This window comes from Nematolebias whitei, chromosome 19 (assembly GCF_014905685.2).
Source record: "Nematolebias whitei isolate Nwh7 chromosome 19, NemWhi1, whole genome shotgun sequence".
Classification (NCBI taxonomy): domain Eukaryota; kingdom Metazoa; phylum Chordata; class Actinopteri; order Cyprinodontiformes; family Rivulidae; genus Nematolebias; species Nematolebias whitei.
The window spans coordinates 31,988,990-32,010,170 of record NC_056516.1 but is presented as its reverse complement, the minus strand read 5'-3'; the positions used below and the strand labels follow the sequence as shown (position 1 = coordinate 32,010,170).

At 40.6% G+C, this 21,181-nt stretch overlaps 1 protein-coding gene across 1 annotated transcript in view; it reads left to right on the top strand.

The window, feature by feature from the left end:
- Positions 1 to 242: 242 nt before the first annotated feature.
- The window catches only part of samd12 (sterile alpha motif domain containing 12), a 138,022-nt gene continuing 117,083 nt past the window's right edge, over positions 243 to 21,181 (top strand). The window contains exon 1 of the mRNA XM_037693445.1: positions 243 to 303. Coding sequence (XP_037549373.1) covers positions 243 to 303 — 61 coding nt within the window. The remainder of the gene's footprint in view (positions 304 to 21,181) is intronic.

Genomic DNA, 21,181 nt, shown 5'->3' with positions numbered 1-21,181 from the left:
TGGAGACGCCTGGTTAAAGCTGGTTAACAGGTTTTTTCACCTCCCGGGTTCACCTGCTGTTCTCTGGAGGGAGAAGCTCAGACGTTTAACGGGGAGGACGGTGAAGGTTATCGTTGTGTTTTCGTGCTCAGACCTCCTCTTGTGGCAGCAGGTGTTCGGACACGGAGAGAGGAAGTCACGCGCCTCCTCCTCGTTGGATGGGTTTTAATTAAGGCGCTCGTTCTGGGACATTAAGAGTCGGGATGCTCGGTCAGTCTCCTCACCTGATCGGAGGCATCTTATGGATCCAGAATCCAATGAGAGGTATGGAGGGGGTGTGAGGGGGGGGGGGGCTTGACGCAGACAAGCTTGTTTTTATTTTTTTACAGACATGATTTGTTCTGACTGGTGCTGTGCTGCTGGATCAGGGTGTTGATGATGTCAGAATGATAAGAAGAGACAACCCCAGTCTTGTTGTCGATGTGTTCTTGTCTAAAAGCTCAGACTTGAAGTGGGCTTCAAGGTTATGAACAGTTAATATCTTACCTGTTGTAGATAGGTCTCAGTTTGGGAGAATAGTTTTATGTCTGACCTGCTAATGAGCTAATAATGTGAGGCCAAGTGGACTGCTGCTGTCTTTGCCAGGTTGTGCGAATGCTGACTCAGCATTCAGACTAATTATTTTATATTTCGCTATACGTTATTTACAATCGTACTGTCTCGTTTTTAATCATTCTTTTATCCAAATGTTCAGTAAGGAGGTGAATGCTGCTTAGCCTCCTGGTTTGTGTAATTTTCTATAATTTTATAAAATATGTAACTATTTATTTACAAATATTTTGCCTGTAAAGCTCTCCAGTTATTTCATAAACTTTGTTGTTTTAAATTTGATAGAACAAACACGCTCCGTTTATCTTTTGCTAACCTAGCGTTTGCTAGTTTCTTGGCTTGTTTGTGTTTGGCAGGCCTTTTCACATTTTCGGCTAGTGCTCGACATATTTTAGCTTGAACAACTCCGTTTCAGCTTCTTCAGCTGTCCCTCGTTTACTAATCTGCCCAGCTGCACTCACTCTGTCATCACCCCTCCTGACAGATTTACACTCCCGGCTCACTCGTGCTCAGGTTGGACTGTTTGTCCTCCTATATTTGTTTGTTCCTTAGATTTTCTTTATTTGCTCCCTCGTCAGCTTTTGTCCTTTTTGATTACTTTGTGTTATTTTGAGTTTTTCTTGCACTATTTGCTTAAAAACCTAATTGATTAGGAATATTTTAGAAGCCAGTGTCAAGGCTAAGAACTTTTTTTTTTAACAACTAAGGGATCCTGGTCCTCACGTTTGTTTCTGATCCACAACTTAAGCTTTTTAATGTTCATATAAATATAAATATGTTAGTTTTGGTGATGAATGAATGAATGAATGAAGCAGTGATTGAAACGTTGAATTTGTGGTATAATGTAGTTAAGTGAGTTGTAGTGATGGGATACAGCTCAGGACACCTTCATGTTGTCAGGAGTGAAAATGTTTGTTGGAGCTTTTTGAAATATGATCTTTAATAATTCATCCCTGAGGCTTGATGGGGGTCACTTCTGCTCACAAGACCGTTAAATAAAGGCTCCATTGGATGTTAAACACATCCATATTTCCCCTTTTATTCTAATTGTTTCATATATTTTAAAACCTAGAGGGATCTAAATGAAGATTGTTAATGGCAGATGTGACGATATTCCTTTGAAAAGTTTTATAATGTTCTGATCAACGTTTTGAGGAAGTTTATTTGTGGTGTCCTGACAAAAACGAACCCCTTCCATCAAAGGCCTCTCGTTGTAGAAAGTGTCGAGTAACAATATTGTTGTGTGCACAAACGTGCCCCGTCTTTAATCAGCTGTGCTCGGCTCCCATTCTTTAAAAAAAACAAACTGCTAAAATTAGTCTGAGCAGTCGTTTACAGCTACAAACATCTGCAGGATTTTAGCTTTGCACCATGACCAACTTTTATATTTGTGATGATTTGTGTCCTTTTACATTAAAAACTATCTGCTCGGATCATTTGGGTTCGTCATGGAACTAACAGCGCATTATTTATAGCCGGGGTGTCCGATCCTGGTCATCCTGCGTGTTTTACTTGTCTGCTTTACTCGTTTAACTTTTACTTAACTTGTTTCCTGTTTGATTTGCTTCACTTGTGCAAACGCAGCTTCAGCTGCATGTTTTTGACGTGAGGCTTTAGTTCGTCTCTGGGCTTTTAGCCACAATTCACTGGCTCGTGTCAATGACGGAGATGATTTATGAGGAACATCTCTATTCAACAAAGCCACAATAACTAAGAACTCTGTCAGAAAATGGGAAGAAAATCTTAGAAAAAAGTGGCATTTCAAAATATGTTTGGACTACATTTTACAGCAGGAAATGGATCTGAAGAGCTGTTTGAAATAGTAAAAATGTTAGGAACATGCTGAGACATCTTAAGACCCTGCTGAGACCTTTAGTTTACCATGAATGATCAGACCACCATTAATTCCCACTTCAACATGTGCCACGCCACCATTGACATTAGATTGTGGCAAATCTGAAAAATCTTTCCGTGTTAAAATGATCAGGACACCGCTGCTCCACAGGTTCTTCCCAACAGTTTTCTACTGGCTGTGGTGCATCCTCTGAATTCTCTGAATCAGTCATTTTAAGTCACTGGTAGTTTTTAAATATAGAAATGCTTGGTCATGGTCAGGGGTCTGCAACCTTTGCAATAAAAACGGCCATTTTTGCCACGGAAGCCGCAAAACCTGCTACAACTGTACTGTCAACTTGGTGGCCCGTGGACCACAAGTTTGTTGAGAGGGCTTTTCCAGCCAGTGGGGATATTTTAAAATTAAAAATGTAACTATTATTAATATTTATTGATATTTTTATATTTTAATACAAAAGAAAATACCATATTTGTGTAAAGAAGGAAAACAATTTTTTTTTTAAACAATTTTGTCAAAATTAAATCTCTGAACTCTGCAGGCCTATGTGAGTTCTTTTAATTGTTGAAGATTTAAGTATCCTATTTAAAGCATAAAGTTAAAGACATAAAATTAGGCCAGCTTATTGGATATCCAATTACATTTAAAAAAGAGAAGAAAATTAATACTTTTGTTTTAACTTTGTTTTTTGTGTGTTTATTCTTGGTATTAAATATTCCTTCTCAGCAACTTGTTGACTTAAAGATACACTAGTCCCTCATTTATTGCGGGGGTTCGGTTCTGAACCCGCCCACAGGAAGTGAAATTCTGCGAAGTAACAACGTTCTATTTATTTGGGTATTTATACAGTATATACTATATTAAGGCTTTAGAAACCCTTCCCACACTCTTGCAATGTTCTAAACTCTTAAACCTACGTAATTTTAACTACATACATACTGTACTGTATATGCACTGATTAAGATTCTCAGTCATCCAGGACATGGTAACCCCCCCCACAAAAAAGTTAAAACCAAAACAACTGGACTTTATTTGTAACTGAAGATGTTTCGCTTCTCACCCGAGGAGCTTTCTCAATTCACAACCCAAACACACACACAGAGTGGTGTGATGAATGCAGTCCAGTGCAGCGAGGACTGTCCAGATCTCTACGTTGGAGAAACTAAACAGCCTCTTCACAGACGCGTGGCTCAACACAGGAGAGCCAGCTCCTCAGGACAAGACTCAGCGGTTCATCTACACCTCAGGGATAAGGAACACTACTTTGAGGACCAGAATGTCCACATTTTGGACCAAGAGGACAAATGGTTTGAGAGGGGAGTGAAGGAAGCCATCTATGTAAAAAGAGAGAAACTATCTTTAAACAGAGGAGATCTCAGATTCCAGCTTTCAAAAACTTACAATGCAGCTTTAGGATTGATACCCAACCAGTTTCACACCTATCAGGAATTTCAACCATGTGACCAGAGTGGCCTCTCTGTGGGTGGACTAACAAAGACCCTAACGATCCTCTATTATGAAGATTGAGAGGTCAATTCTGCATTAGGGTTGCATTCAGGCCCAAAAAATCCGATCCCCCGGCCCCAGCCTGCATTCAACATTTCCAAACCCGACCCGACGAATTAATAGTAATTACAGGCCAGAACCAGGAAACCCCTCCGAAATTTTTAATTGGTTAACGGTCGGGGATGCGCGGCTGAATAAAAGGTGCAGAAAATCGGAGCTGAGGGTGTGTTTGTCCGTTCATGGCCGATAAAGAGCATTTAAACCCTGTTTCTACCTGCATTCTGCATTATTCAGACACGGACCCTGCTCTGTCATGTCTGCTTTAGGATCTCACCTGTTTGGGTCATCGGCCGCACGTGTCCGCTGAGTGCAGCGACTGAATGAACGTCCATTTGGGCGATGGATCGCTTCCTGGCAGTACAGTCCCATCTGAAGCTTAACTGAACTTTTTTTACCTCTTTCAAGGCCGGTCAACTCGTGGTGAAATGGCTGCGTACGGCTGGTGAAAGTATGGCAGGCCATGTTGTCGTATAATTGGATCACGGCTGAGCCTGACCCAATCAAAAGCCTGACACCGGCCCGCCCATCCAGCATATTATCATGGTCCGGCCCACCCCAAGTTCGGGTCGGGTGGCAGGCTTAGGGCTCAGGTTAGAACTGAGAGCTCTAATCTGCATGTGTCAATCTGCATTATGCAAGCTTACAGAACACCTCTGCTTTATAGCTTGAATCCCACACTCCTTGTTTCTTTGAATTGAGAAAGCTCCTCAGATGAGAAACTTCTTCATTGACAAATAAAGTCCAGTTGTTTTGGTTTTAACTTTTTTTTTTTTTTTTTTAAGTACTATATATGTAGCTACTAAATTTTACTTACCGGGCTCTGCAGAACGGGAGCAGCTCGGTTCGTTTCCAGTCTGACTCGGTTCTGTTTCTGAAGACGTACCCTGCAGCGACGAAGCCCACAATCAATGTTCTAAACTCTTAAACCTCATTTTAACAACATGCTTATATGTAGCTACTAACTTCTACTTACCAGCACGTCCCCGCTCAGAGGTCTTTGTCGTTGGTCGGTTGAAAAAGATGAAAAATGTCCCGTTGAACTTCAGATGGAGCCCCGGACCTTCGGCCATGTGCGTTTGCTCGGAGGTCCACGTGGGTGGGCTACCAGCTCTCAAGATTAACCGATGGATCTGGAAGTCTGGTTCTGCTCCGGTGGCACCGATCAGATCAAAACTTTAATGTACTTCTGTTTTTGTTTTTCAGCAGAAGGAAATGGGGCTTCTGGGTGGGGCCTTGTTGCCTTTTGGGAAATGTGGTCATTATGAGCGGGAATACAGTGGAGCCTTACTGAGAGATAACTACAAAATGGGGGCACATGTCTGAAATTAAAAAAAAAAACTTTTTACTGTACAGTACTGTATCCAGTACTGTCCCAATCACGTGAGTAATATTAAAGTTGACAATCATGTATCCTTTTTGTACAATAATATGGACTGTACGTCCACAAACCACGATAGAGCGAGTCCGCAGAAGTCGAACCACAAAGTAGCGAAGGATTACTGTAATCCAAAACATTCTGGTGGTTTTGAAAAATCACGCTGTGAGACTTGAAGTCGACTTTAAGTGGCTAACAAACTGCTAGCATGATGTAGTCCACATGTTTTACGCCTTTGAAAATGACAGGAAATCTGCTAAACTAGCCATTTTCATTGTTGGCAATAATTGAAATAAATTCAGTTTTATATTAGTTTTGGTCAAAGCCTGAAAGAGCCGCTGCAGAGATACCAAAGAACCACATGTGGCCCCAGAGCCGCAGGTTGCAGACCCCTGGTCATGGTGCTTTTATCTCATTTGCAGCATGATTAAACTAAACAATCATCCATCAAAAAATGTTTACAAATGTGATTTTTTTTTTTTTTAGAAGTCCCTCCTCCCCTTTAAACATGCATTCTGTTTTTTTTTTCTAAATTAGCTTCATTGTTTTCCCCACATTAAACGATCTACATCCCTAAATTTGGCACATTTGACTAAAAATAGTTTATTTTTAGATGAGACGCGTATCAATTTAATTATTCATGTCAGAAGCTAAACTGTGTCTGTGGGTGGGACAAAATTATGCAGCAGCATCTCTTTTATTTTAGGACGTGACGTTTAAGAACGAAGCACAACTCTGCAGTGTCACACTCTATTCCTGCGCTGTGCTAATGACTCCCCGCAGACAAAATATAGGCCATGCATTAAATAATTTACCACACATGAGAGGACAATAAAGCTCTGTGAGAAACCAGCACTCTGGGAAGTGAAGTTCTCCACTTGGGCTTTAGAAGTGACTCTTACTTGGCTGTGCTCAGCATTTCCAGTTTATGGAAAAGCTCTGCTCCTCTGTGGAAACACATCAAGTCAGCAAATTACAATCAAGGAGATTTAATCAAGTTTTAGAAAGATTTTTAAGTTTGAAGTATCAAGGTCAAGGTTTCTTTATTGTCATTCGCATCGCATGTGGTACATGTGGTGGAATGAAATTATGTAGTCATGGTCCCAGTTACAGCCAACAAAAGTATAAATTGTAAAAGAAAAACAGTAATAAAATCTAAAATATGAACTAAGAATAAGCTAAACACTTGATAGTGCAAAAACAGTAATGCACCGAACAACAGCAGCACGAACATGTGTGTGAGCAGATGAGTATGAATGAACACAGCAACATGAAATGAATCAGCAGCATGATATCAGCAGCATGAGATCAGCAGCACATATCAATAATCGAGTGGCATTACAGTGATTTTTCCACAGTGATTATTCTGGTTAGAGATTCATGGGTAACAGCCTCAGGGTAGAAGCTGTTCCTCAGTCTAGTGGTTCTACTCTTAATGCTCCTTAACCTCCTTCCTGAGGGGAGTGGGGCAAAAAGTGTGTGCTGGATGAGTGGGGTCCTTCATGATGCAGGTGGCTCTCTTCCTGCATCTGGAGGTGTAGATGTTTTGTGATGGTGGGGAGGCTGACTCCCAACGGTCTTCAGCGGTATGGGCTGAATGACTCCACTCCAACAGTATGAGCATCAATGCCTGTGAAAGGCTGTCGGATTGACCAAATATTTTATTAGCAGAACATAAGTGGTGCTTGTCATGGTCTGATTTATCGCATTCGAACACGTCTTGAGGTTTGTTTTTGCGCTCACTCATATTGTGAGGACGATAAATGTTTGATATCTTGTGCAGGCCTTTGTACAATTTCCAACTCATGTTATTCTTTATTTACAATAGAAAGTATCATGACATGTCTCTATTAAATGCAATATGAGCTGCGCCAAAACATTTAGTAGCTTTCATGGTTTTGTCTCCATTTTCTAGGTTTGATCGTTTCTGTTTGGTTTGTTTGCTGTTGGGATGTCATCATTTCTGAACTGAACAGCTCCCAGGCTGAGGAAAAAATCAAATTGCCAAAAGGCGATGTTGCATTGATGTTTTTTAGATGTTTTCAGGAACGAAACATTTATTTTATAGATGCCTGCTGTAGTGGTTGGCTCTTTTATTAAAAAAAATAAAAAAGAATTTAAGTTCATGGAAATAAAGCGACCAATAAATTTTCTTGGTTTTAGACGTTTGATTGCTTGTTGTGAAACTATCAGTTTGTGATTAGTTCATCTCCTGATTATCAGCTTGTCATCCATCCATCCATCCATTCATACCCACCCTCTTCGAGTCGCAGGGGTCACTGGTGCCCATCTCCAGCAGTCACTGTGTGAGACAGGGGTCACCCTGGACAGGTCTCATGTCCCATCACAGGGACACATGGAGACAAATGAGACAGCCATTCACACTCTCTTACACTTAAAGACAATTTTGTTCCAATGGCATTGATCAGGGATGGCGTCATGAGAATTGTGGAGAATCTTAAAAAAAAAACGGATGTTGGGCAACTACGCAGAAGACCTCATGCATAATGACCACCTCCAATGCTTTAGTCCATGTAACTTAAACAAAGACAACATTCCCGCAGCCAAAATCATCTTGGAGTGTATTAAAGGATGCAACAATACACAACTCCAGCTCTGGCTGTTCGATAAACGGGCTGATTGATAAAAAGGTTTGCGTGGCGTTCCCTGTGTTTCCGTGCCGGTTTGTGCTCTTTTTGTCTCGGTGATAAAGAACACGGTGACAGAAGTTTTCGTGCAGGATGCTGCCGTTGATTTTTCGTGTATTACACAAGTTTTCGGCGGCAGGATGAAGAATGATTTTGCCAGCCGCTTCTTTTATTTTACTTTGTTAGCTGTTAGCAAGCAGTTCTTTTACTTTTTGAAAGTGAGAACGTTCTAAACAGGAGCTGAATTAACCGCCTAAAGAGACAAATGAACATAGATGGGTTGAAAAAGAAGTGCTGAGCTCCTGTTCCTGACACGAAAGGAAAAAAGCGGAACATACGTGTTCAGGTACTCGCTGGTCTGGGGTCAGGGTGCACCTCTGTCGGCCCGTTCCCTCCAACAAAGTGTTTTGAACAGACATGTTCTCCTGTTAAAATTTGTCCAGCCGAAGCCAACTCGACCACCGGGTCGAACCTAATGATCACATTTCTCTTGCCTAGTAATCAACTTTGAAAACTGCAAGAACCAAATACCCTGAGGCTTGTCAGTGTATCAGCTGTCACTGTTTCAAGTCCCGTAGTAACAGTACTTCTTAGATACCATTTTTCTGCTGTGTTGTAGTGGAAGTTCTGTCTGACGTCCAGGTACTTGCTGATGTCTCATATTAAAGGGAGCTATTCTTGGTAAACCTGCCCAGCGCGGTTATCGCTGCTCCCAATGGACTGTTTTGGTCATTTTAATAAAAGCGCTGGTTGTGCTTTTGTTGGTTTGTTGATCCTCACAGCTTTTGCGGTTTTCTCCGGCAAAATGTTTTTAAACGGCTGCTAATTTAAACATATTTTTAGTCTGTGTATATATTATATTTGTCCATTAAACCCAATGAATCCAATCCGCTACTTGGACTACAAGCATGTCTTAAAGACATAAAAACCTGGATGACCCTGAATTTTCTTTTGAACACGGACAAGACCGAGGTTTTAGTTTTTAACTGGAGCATCTTGGGAATTTAATTTTTCAGTCTCTCCCTCCTTAGATGGCATTAATCTGTCCTCCAGCTCTAATGTTAAAAATCTTGGTGTTATTTTTGATCAGGACATGTCTTTTATCCCCCACATCAAAAACGTTACTAGAACCTTCTTCCACCGGCGTAATGTCAATTAGAAACATCTGATCTAAAAATGATGCAGAAAAACTGGTCCATGCATTTGTCATGTCTAGACTGGACTGTTGCAATGGTTTATTATCTGGATGTCCAAACACTTCTTTAAAAAGTATTCATTTAATCCAAAATGCTGCTGCCATAGTATTAACTGGAGTTAGTGGGAGAGATCATATCTCTCCAGTTTTTGCTTCTCTCCACTGGCTCCCTGTCGAGTTCAGAATTGAATTCAAAATCTTACTTCTAACCTACAAAGCTCTCAACAACCTAGCTCCATCTTTTATTTGAGATCTTATTGTTCCATATTTTCCTAATGGAGCACTTCGCTCTCAGACTGCAGGCTTACTCGCGGTTCCTAGAGTTTCCAAAAGCAGAATGGGAGGAAGATCTTTCAGTTATCAGGCTCCTCTCTTGTGCAACCAACTTCCAGTTTCTGTCAGTGAGACTGACACATTGTCCAGTTTTAAGACTGGGCTTAAGACTTTTTCTTTTTTGATAAATCCTATAGTTAGGTTTGGCTTGTCATGCTGCCTTAGGGTGCATTCACACCAGCCCTGTTTAGTCCACTTTAATCGAACTCTAGCTCGTTTTCCTTGAAAGTCCGGTTCGTTTGGGGAGGTGTGAACGCCCCATCAAACTCTGTCACGGAACAAAAGGGCGAACTCTGGCCCGGGCTAAAACCTAGGTCTCGGTCCGGTAGAAGAGAACTCCAGCGCGGTTCGAGTATAGTGTGAATGTAAACAGACTGAGCTCCGCTCCGCAGGGTAAACAAACACGCATTTCTCTGACCTTATATGGAGCCGTCAGCTGCCTTGTGTGGAAAAACAATATTCTCCATGGTCTTCTGTCTCATCTTCTGCTCATGCTAAGTCCATTTTTGAAAAATGACAAAATATAACTCTTAAAACTGCTTAAACTTGATGCCACTTCCTTTTTATTTACAGAAGAAGAACAAGACGTGTCTTCAGAGGTTTTTGTGTCGTTTCTTTCAGTAGTTCTTGGTGCAGCGCCCCCACAGGCGAGCGGGGCAATAGGTTGGTTCAACAGGTTGTCTCGACTGCACAGTGCAGTGTAAATGCAAACGCACCAGCTCAAATGTAACAAAAGGTCATGAATATTGGTCCCGAACCGAGTCTACCAGACTATCTGGTGTGAAAACGACCTTAGACCACTAGAGGACAAGTTGATCTCATTTTCTTAATGATTTGTTCAAATTGAATAGTTTTCATTTGATACAATTTCTATCTTAACATGTGGTTCTTGACCTGCCATTGTGTATCTGTTCCTCTCAAACCCAGCCGGTCGAAGCACATGGCCACTTGTCCTGAGCCTGGTTCTACTAAAGGTTTCTTCCTCGTGAGGGAGTTTTTCATTTCCACTGTCGCCTTCACGCTCGCTCAAGATGAGTGTCAGTGATGGAGTTAAACACAAAGCAGTCTGCTCCTCAGATCAATAATGATAACTTATTATTTTTATATATGAATGTTTCTGTTCAGTGCCCTGAGACGACTTCTGTTGTGACTTGGTGCTTTATAAATACACTGAAATGAATTGATTTGTGTAAAGCCTTTGACGTTGTTTGATTATTAATAATAATTTTCTCTTGCTAATTTGATTGAGGGAGGAAGGGATGGAACAAGGCTAATAAATGACTCTTCATGGGGCTTTATGACGACACATTCACTCACACACGAGAGTTGGGATCTGGATGTCACGCCCAGTCGCAGCAGTGTTTACCCCTTTGGCTGAAGTATTTTTATTTTTTCCATCTCTGCCTCCTTGAGATGTCCTGCCCCACTCCGGCAGCCTGTGCACCCATTCAGAAAACTGGATCTAACCCTGGAAACGGCTCCAGTAGAATGAACGTGTTTAATGGCGTCGCTGAAAAAGGATTACTCCTTATTCAAATGAATCAGGAGCTGCTACGGCGCCTCATCTTTCCTGTCCTATTCAGCAGGAATGGGATTAAGGTGACAGAAGATGAAGCAAATGAGAGCAGTGTTGTGTAATCCTCCTCTTGGCTGGGCGCACACACATCTTTTGATTTACAGCAGTAAAGTGCTGCTGCCTGGAAATAAAGGCTTAGAGCTACCCAGAAACACAAGAGGACACAAATCTTTTTAATTCGTATTACTAACAAATTAAAAGTCTATCAGAAATGGCTGTTCTTTGCAGGATCTGAGTTACCTGGATGAATCTTGACCAATTTAAAGGGTTTACTCATTGCTATTAAACTGGATCTGTTTCTGGTCTGAATGCCGTGCTGGCTCAGGTTACATCGATCTGTCTGTCAGTTGATGTAGATTAAAAACCTGATGATGAAAAGAGTGCACGGTCTGGTTTGGACTCTTTGTTCACGTGGCATGCTAGTTATCTGTATCAGAGCTTTCTCTCTAACTTTTCACACAAAGATGCTTGATTCAGTTTAGTTTGTGTCTGAATCAGTTGAATTAAATCAGTTTAGTTTGACAATAATTCTACAAAAAGTTCACGCAGTTAAACTGATGGGTTTAGATGAACAAGTTTTAATTTGTGCTCCACCACTGAAATAGGTTTTACTAACAGAGTTGCTCTTCCTGTGGGTCCTCACTAGGCCTGTGGCAATAAACAATAAATCAATTAATCGCACGATAAATGAAAATTATCGACCGGATTTTCATGTATCGACTTCGTTTCTTTGTGTCTCTCTCTTTCTACTGAAGACACTGGATGACAAAAGGCTCAACTCTGGTGCTGCTCACTAGGGGTGGGCGATATGGCTCAAATATAGTATCGTGATATTTCAGAGCATTCTGACGATAACCATAAATTTTGTGATGTAACAAAAAAAAAAAGAAAATCATAGTTATTCATTTGACAAAATTAACTTAACATGTTGCTTTGCAGTATTATATAAAAACTAAAACACAACGAGGATTAATTTTACTGAAATTACTTTATTTAGTAAAGTATTCAGTCTCAAAGTATAAAAATAAAAAGGATCCTTATGTTATTTAGATTGAAAAATCTGTACAAAATATAGATCAACAAAATCTACCACAAAAAGTAAAGTGCATGTGCAGTTTCCCACAATAACTAATAAAATAAATGTTCATATAAGGGTGTCTGTGGAAAAGACAATCATTTGTTTTCATCTTGTACCCTAGGACAGGTGTCACTTGTTTTTGTTCCTCATATTTTGATATTTTCAATATTTGGTGTTAAATTACTCCAGTGAAAAGGAACCGGTGTAGCCCTTTAAACCTACATGACGTAGGACGTATAGGAAGTGTCACATGGAAACATTTCACCTCACGTTCTAAAGTACTTTTTCCCAGTTCAAACTCCATCGTTTTCTTTTATATAAACCATGAACTCAACACGTATTTGCTGAATCATGTTTAAAGGCAGAAAGGAGCTTATTTAATCTACGAGAAGGAAGTGGAAAGAGCTGAAATGATGTAAAAAATGTGGAATTAGCTGAAAAAGCTAAAATTCACATAAAACCATTAAATAGTAGCTGAAATAGCAGAAAAAGCTTAAAGTAGCATAGCATAACAAGCAGAAATTAGCATAAAGAAGTTAATTACTGTATTTTCTGCCGTAGAAGTTGCACCGTTGTAGAAGTCGCATCAGTCCAAAAATGTCTAATAAAGTGGAAAAAAAAACCATAAACAAGTCGCTTCACTGTATAAGTCTCAGCTATTCTGCGTCGCTGCTGACCATCTGGAAACGTGAGCCGGTGTTGTGCCAAAAATCGACTGGAAGCCAAAATGGCAGCTGCGGGAGCGTGCATGGGAGGACTTTAACATGAATTTAACAAGATTAACACTTAAAAACAATTTGTTTGCTCAGAATTATAGTAAAGGTGTGTCTCAGTTGAACTTTTGCTTAATAAATGCACTTTGACGGTCAAATCAGCTGCATTTTGTCTGGGCAGCGCGGCGAAATGCAGCTGAGTTGAGGTTTGCTCTAGGAGTTCTTTAGCGAGATGAAGGTGGATCTGTATGGCAAGCCAAGTGTCTCATTAATAGCCACTTTTACCTTTTAATGAGACACTTGGCTCGCCAAAAGGCTTGAGGACCCTCTAGCGGCTGCAAATGATCATGTTTAATAATTTTCATGTCAGAATGAATGAAATCGTCACATCTCGGCCAAAAATTGGGTTATAAATATGGGGGAAACTAACATTAGTCGCTACGGTGTATACGTCGCAGGACTTGCACATTTATGCAAAGAGGTTTGACTTATGCAGCAAAAAATACAGTAGGCTGAAAGTAACAGGAATCGCCAAGAAAAACTTGAATTTATCTGAGAACAGCTGAAGTTATCGGAAATGTTCTTAAAAAGGAAGATGAAAAGGTAAAAAAAAAAGTTTAAATTAGCATAAGAAAGAAGACAGAACATGTTTGCCCAATTTGTCTGAAAGAAGCAGAATTTAGCACAAAAAGTAGAAATTATCTAAAAAAGGCTGAAATTAGCAACATAAAAACGGATGAAAATTAGCTAAAAAGGCAGAAAGAAGGAAGTGTAGAGAGCACATTTTTGCTGAATTAGGCTGAAAAGTGTTGAAATGATACAAAAAATGTGGAATTAGGTTAAAAAGCTTAAATTAGCATAAAACTGCTATATAGTAGCTGAAATAGTAGAAAAAGCTGAAAATCGTAGAAATAAGCTGAAAGGAGCAGAAAGATGTTAGAAGAAGCACAAAAATGTTGTAGTTAGCAGAAAGAATCAGAAAGGAGGAGCACAAAACAGCTGAAGAAAAAAAAACAGCTGAAAGTAGCTGAAAGCAGCTGAACCAGAACAAAATGTGAAAGGAGCAGTAAAAGGTTGTAAACGGATTTAAAGATATGAAGGATGTAAAATGAGCTCAATTCATTTTCTATTAGGAAAAAAATGTCAGAAAAGGCTAAATATTTCAAAAAGCTAAAGTTGCACCAATACAAGTCATAGCAGGATTGTCCTGAAAGAGCTGAACGTTTTGATTTATGATTTGTGGAAAAAGCCTAAAAACTGTGGGACAAGAAACATGCCGAAAAACGTACAAAAGAAAAATGGATTGCAATACAGTGAATGCTTCATAAACGCTCACGCCATTAACTTGGGTTGTCTTTGAATCCAAAGGCACTGCAGCAGCAGAACACTGTGTAATGCAACATTAAATTAGCTGACAGCATGGCTACTTGTTTGCATCACTAAAGAGGGCAGAGCAAAATCTGCTGCGTTCTGTTGCTCCATCAACTTTTGAGAGGGATGCTAGCTGCAGAGAAATTAAACCCACGGAGGAGACACATTTTGCTGAATCCTCTCATCTTTTTCCTATTTCACCCCCGTGCATCGCTTCAGTTTGTGCACAGGACCTTTGTGATTTTTTTTTTCAGCCTATTTGGCGCCCTGTTGTGCCAAGTGCAGAAACTTGGCGGTGTGTCAGGTCCATTCCCTGATGACCGTGAAGCTCTGCGTTCTGCTGACTGACTGAAGCTGCAGTTTGTGTGGCACTGATTACACACTGGGCACAGATAGACCGAGTCGGAGTCGGGTGGAATCTGTCGTTATGTCACACATTTGGCAGCGCTAAAAAAATAGATTATTTAAAATATGTCCTGGATAGACTTTACCTTTTTTATTTAATATCACGCTGGAGATTTTTGTATATGTTTTTTAGATAATGACTCAAACTAATTTATTTGCCTGTGAACATTTTCTTCATTTTAACTGACTGGAGTGAAACATTCAACACTTAACTGTTCTCCACCTAAAGGGTGCCGGAAGAGGAAACGCTTGCCGGCGTGTTAATGCTACTTTGACATCAACCTGGATGCAGATTTGACCCCGATGACCTGAAGGAAACAAGGACGGCTAATGTTCACTCAGCAGTTTGCTGCAGAAACTGCCGAGGTGCAGCTTGAGACGCATGAGAAGGAAATGAGATGTTGAAACGGTTCCAAAACATTTCAAATGTCTTGGTGACATGACGGGGGCACCCATCACCATGGTTTGGGTTGGCAACATGAATATTCAGAATTACAGGTGTCCTGATTCTTTTTTTTTTTTTTTTTCCAGACCGAATACAAGTACTTCAGTTTGGGTACTTGCCAATACAGATTATCGATACGGAGTAGTTAATGTGTTAGTACTTAAACATTATACAATGACTTTGGAAACCCTTTTATTAATAACTCAGCAAATTGTCTGCTTTCTTAACCTCACTTGCATTTACCTTAATAAATATATCTGTCTGTCTGTCTGTCTCTGTCTGTCTGTCTGTCTGTCTGATCTACTCTAATCTAATCTAATCTAATCTATCTTTTTGCTCTTGGTGAAGGCGGAGACTTTTTCCTCCCGCTCCTTCCCCTGCTTCTTCTTTGTCCTGTGAACCTTTTGGAGCCTCTCTTTACATATCTTCGGAATTGTAAATTATGATCTGCTCAGCTGGTCGCTCAACGCAATTGATCAAATTTTCTTGCCGAGAAAACGGGGTGAAGGAGAGCCCTCCTGCCCTGACGGGACACTTGCAGCGAGTACACGATGGATTCCTGGGGGCAATGGAAGATCGTGTGTCTGTCAATATTGTCTGTCGAGGATGTTGAAGATGCGTACATAATTGGATTTATGATAACAAGATTTTTGCTCTTTGGAGTTGGTGGTTACCTGGCTTATCGACAAATTTGAAAAACGTCGACAGCCGTTTTGGCCATTGTGAAGCTGCCTGGACTGTGAGGGAATGTACCGTGCTGTGAACAGTCGGGTTCAAACGCTGTGTGAGCTGAGCTGTAAGCTGGACGCGATTCTTGCTGAGAATCACAGGCTACTTGTGGCTCCTGAATTTCACTGGCGGGAAGGAACTGACCTTGAAGAAGTTCCAAGCCCGGCGGTACTGACCACAAATTTGGCTGTTTGGAGTCGCCATTGAGATGCATCAGTGATTGACTGTAAGGCAGACGGAAACTAACAGTCGGCCTGACACAAAACAACTGTTATCTGAATCTGGCTCCCCCGTGTCAGTCTTGGAAGGCTGACTATCTCAAATTCTCCTGGATGTTATGTGAACAAGATGCTCTGCTCCCACTACCCGTTCTCTTCCCCAAGGACATCTGTGGACCTGTTGGAGCAATACTGAGGCCGGCTGACAAACATTGCACCATCACTTACTGTATCATGGACTTTGGCTGGGGGGCTATCTGAGACAGTGTTCACAGACTTGCTTACGAACGCACACACATACACACACGACTATAAACACACTCCCCTCAACTCGCTGCCTTCGCTGGGCTCCCTCCTTTTGCCCCGCCTCCCTTCCTTGGTGCGGTAACCTAGGTTGGATACGAGGTGCCAGGTGGCTGCAATGCTCTCTTGGGCTGCCTGTGCTGGGAGTCGTCCCCCCCCCCCCGCCCCCACTTCACCCTCACCCACTCCACATTCATATCTTATGTCATCTGTACGTTACTTTTTTGTGTGCTGAGGTTTTTTTTCTTTCTTTTTTTCCCCCTAACTTCAGGACAGTGTGAGATATGATTTTTTATTTTTTAACCTCTTTCCTCGTGTTTCCCTTTTTCTTATCTAACAAAAAAAGGCAGCGCGCCTCATGAGGCTGCAGCCTCAGGCACCCCGTCTACCCATGATGTTGTTTGGTTGTTTGTGTTTCTTTGGACAGGTTGTACTGAAATTGAATTTTGTGCTTCTGTGCAAAGACAATAAAGGCAGATTCTGATATTTCTAAATTGATCTTTTATTTATTTATTTTTGTCCTTGATTTTTTTTTTTGCAAAGTGGAAGAGGACATGATGTCACAAAAGCATAAAAATGGTATTGGTTCAAGTATCTGTGTTTTTATGAGTGCAAGTACTTGAGGTTGGTATTTGGGTCGATATTCAGAATAATGGCTAATTCTTATTCTACTCCTCTTTCACCAGCAATAAAGTGCTCCTCTGTAGGGACCCTGCTTGAGTTCCCTTTATTTTATTCCAATATTTAAAGGCTACGCAATTCTGGGTTTTGTGCATCACTGTTTTTATTTATCAGGCACAGCTTGATGAATAATTCCAGTCCCTTTCTTATCAACACAGAAAATGATTTTTCTGCAGCAGTTATCCTTATTAGAAGTTTTCTTTAATTGTTTTAATTGAATCTTTAAAGGAGTGCATATTGTCTGCTGCCTTGCATGTTAGTTTTTAAATATGTTTCCTGATCTGTTGGTGCTCGGAGCATGTTGTGGGATGACTCTCAGCTACTGCTACTCCATCATCTCAACATCTGTTAAATTGACAGTTATAGACATTTTTGTGTTTGCTGTGATTTATTGCAGCCATCTTGAATCAGGTTGTAGATGTGCACGTGTGTAACGATGACTATTTGAGGGGTTCTTTAAAACTTTTCTGATGGTTTGCGAGATATTTTGCTAACATAAAAACGCACACGGATATGGTTGAATACATAATCACCAGGTGATTGATACAAGTTTATAGTGTTTTTGGTGTTTCTTAGTCTAAGATTTAGAGACAGGGCATCTGCAATATATTGTTGGTGCAGTCCCCAGATGATATGCACAAAACTAGAAGTGCACACGCATGCACACTCTTTCCAGGGTTCAGTCAAAACTTTGATCTTTCCTCTCGCTACTGTTGCACTGTTTGTTACTCTTTTTTTTTTGGATGCAAATCACTTTTTTCAGATTGTTTCCTCTGGTTTTGGATTCTGTGCAGCTGGAAAGATTTTTACTGAAACCTTTTTTTACTTTTGGACGTTTGTGTTACCATAGCAACAAGGGGGTTTTCTACAACTGGGAGCAGCTGATTAATATCTCAAAAACTGATATCTCAACTACATCCCCAAATTCCAAATGAATTGAAAAGGAGGTGCCGTGGATGCATTCCCGTTTACCTGGAGGTTGTGCTCGAGTGCCTGACCACCGAGATCTTGGAAGTGGCCGGGAAGAAGGCTCATAACAGCGGGAGGACCGAGATTGTCACCCGACACCTGCAGTTTTGTCCGCGGCAACGAGGGACTAAGCAGGCTGCTGGGAGGAATGGACATCTTTGGGGGAGGAGTTCCTGCTGCCCAAGAGGACTCTGAGGTCTGCTGGGTCTGGGTGGACAGATCCACATCTGCAGCCAGTTTCTTCGAAGGCGCTGCTACAAGAGATCCTTCCTGCCCACATCCAACAGAATCTATAACAACTCTAAAGAAACCAGGATGAGCTACAACACCAATTAATTTCCCTTTGGGACTAATAAAGCATTTTTGAATTGAAGTGAATTGTGAAATGGAGAAAGTTTCTTATAAACAATCATAGATTTTTTTTTCCAACTCTTCTTTTCGGCTCTAAAATAAGGAAAGCTATTTTCGTTCTTCTTCTATTGTTTGCCTTTGAAGCTCGCTGAAAGCGTTTGTTCCGGGGCTGCACGCTTCACCGCAACTCAAGTGAGCAACCGCTATATTAAGCCTCTATGAGTTTGCACTTTAAAGTGGGTCATTTCAGATTTCATTTCCTCTCACCAGCTCTTTCTCAGACATTTTATCTTTTATTTCTGTTTTTGTCCAACTTTTTCTTGTCGTCTCTTCTTTTCGCAGACATCCCGTCTTTTCTCATCCTCATCCTTCTTACTCTCGGCATTCGAGGACGTTTCAAAGCTGAGAACATCTGCGCCTGTTGGACACAGAACCGAGCAGTCGTAGCGGATAGAGCCCCAGGGTTGTGAAAGCCAACTTTAAGCACGGTTAACTTTTGATAAGATGTCACGGTAAATTAAAGGCTTCATAGAGACTCTTAGCTCTACTCGACTTTACTTTCATACCTAATCTGTCCACAAGTTTCAGAAGCAGGCACCTTGGTTGAGGTGTTTTATACTATTTGAATACTGAAGATTAATAAATGTGGCTCGTGTTTTATTGCAATCTTGACAAACTCTTTTTCTGTTAATTGTTTTTACACACCAGTGAAACTCTAATCCTAGTCTTTGTAAGCTTTAACGTCTGCTCCGGGTTACTACATTACTGGAACCATGTGAAATTTGTGGACATGCAGGCTGTTTTCATTTGGCAGCTGCGAAAAGAGATGCACTGAACTGTCTTTCACTAATGCACAAAAGAAAAGAAAATGTTCTTTACAACAACAAGCAGATGTTGTCTAAACCTTCAGGGTAGCTGTTTAATAATAGAACAACAAAATCCGTGCTCAATAATCCAGGTATACAATCCAACATTTTTCAGTCGGGTCATCTGGACAGTTTCTTTTTTTTTTTGTGCTGAAACGTTTTGTCTTCGATCCAGAAGGCTTCATCAGTCAAGGAAACACGCAACAAAACTGATTCTTCCCCCAACAGCTTACTCCAAAGTGGAACAAACCAGTTCTGCTTGTGATAAGATGGTCTCTTTGGTCGAACGTTTCAGCACAAAAAAAGAAACTGTCCAGATGACCTGAATGAAAAATGTTGGAGTTTATACCTGGATTATTGAGCATGGGCTTTGTTGTTTTCAACCCGTTTGACAAGACTGTCAACAAGGAAGAGGGCCGGCAATGGAGGAGGGGCGTACCAAAGAGATCCGGGAGCATTTAATGGTTAAAAATATGCCTTAGTGATCTCTAATCGATACATTCAGGCTAATTTGCTTAAAATGATGAACAGTTTTTCTAAAATGTCTTTTTTAGTAGAGGCTGACAAAAACAATCAGTCCCCAACATGAAAATCGATGTCTGCTTTCCAGACTTTCCTAAACCAAGTGTACAAATTTATAAATATAGTTGTGTTGTGCAGCGAGTTGTGCTTCTTACATATTTTCTGTTGCTTTAAATGAAGTTGAAAGGACTGGTAGGACTAAATGCTCAGTTTATTTTACTGATAGGAACTCTGAACAGATTCAGAAGTGATGCGGTGATCGTTAACATCGTGCAGCTGAGTTTCAGGAGGTGGTTGTCTCTTTAGGCCTGGTTGTAGCCACCTGCTAAATCCAGGTATTCATGTAAATCAGTTTAAAGTAAAGGTACTGTTGTTTAAACTACTCTTTCTTTCAAATGTAGCGTTCTGACCTACAGAATGGCCCGTTCTGTGAGTGCCATCCAAAGTTCATGTCAGCCCCAGACTGCGGAGCCGCCCTGATCATGAATTTTAATGTTTCTTTAAACGGCAGGTTGGTGAATGACTCATACAGAAATATGGTGAAAGGAGGAGAAGTGTCCTACTTTTTCAGTTTGAAGTTGAAACATCTCATTTCTGCAGATGCTGTATGTAGTTGACTAACTGTATGTGCTCTGTCTGAAAGCAGGGATTTCTGCTCCATAAGACGCTTTAAATAAACTTTAGAGTCCTAATCCTCATTGTGTGAATGTGATCCATTTTGCTTCCGTACGTTTTTTTTGGCGCGATTCTTCTTGTCCCACATTTTTGAAGCTATTTCAACAAATGTCAAAACATTCAGCTCTTTCAGGACAATCCTGCTATGACTTTTGGTATTGGTGCAACTTTGGATTTTTGAAATATTTAGCTTTTTCTGTCATTTTCTTTTCTCATGGAAAATGAATTGAGCTCATTTTTCATCCTTCACATCTTTAGATCTGTTTACAACCTTTTTCTGCTCCTTTCACACTTTGTTCCGGTTCAGTTTCTTTCAGCTTCCTTGTGCAAATTTAAACTTTTTTTTTCAGCTGCTTTCAGCTGTTTTTTCAGGTGTTTTGTGCTCCTTTCAGCTTATTTCTGCAAGTTTCAGCATTTTCTACTATTTCAGCTACTATTTAGCTGTTTTTATGCTAATTTAAGCTGTTTCAGCTCCACGTTTTTTGCACTCATTCCAACTTTTTTCAGCCTAATTCAGCAAAAATGTTCTCTCTCCACTTCCTCATTTCAACTTCTTTCTGCCTTTTTTTAGCTACTTGTCAGCTGTATTTTTTTGCTAATTTCAGAGTGCTTTATTTTTAGATAATTTCCGCTTTTTTTTTTTTTTGCTGTTGCTCATTTTAGCTTCTTTCAGCTTAATTGGGCAAACATGTTCTTTCTCCTTTCTTACACTAATTTAAGCT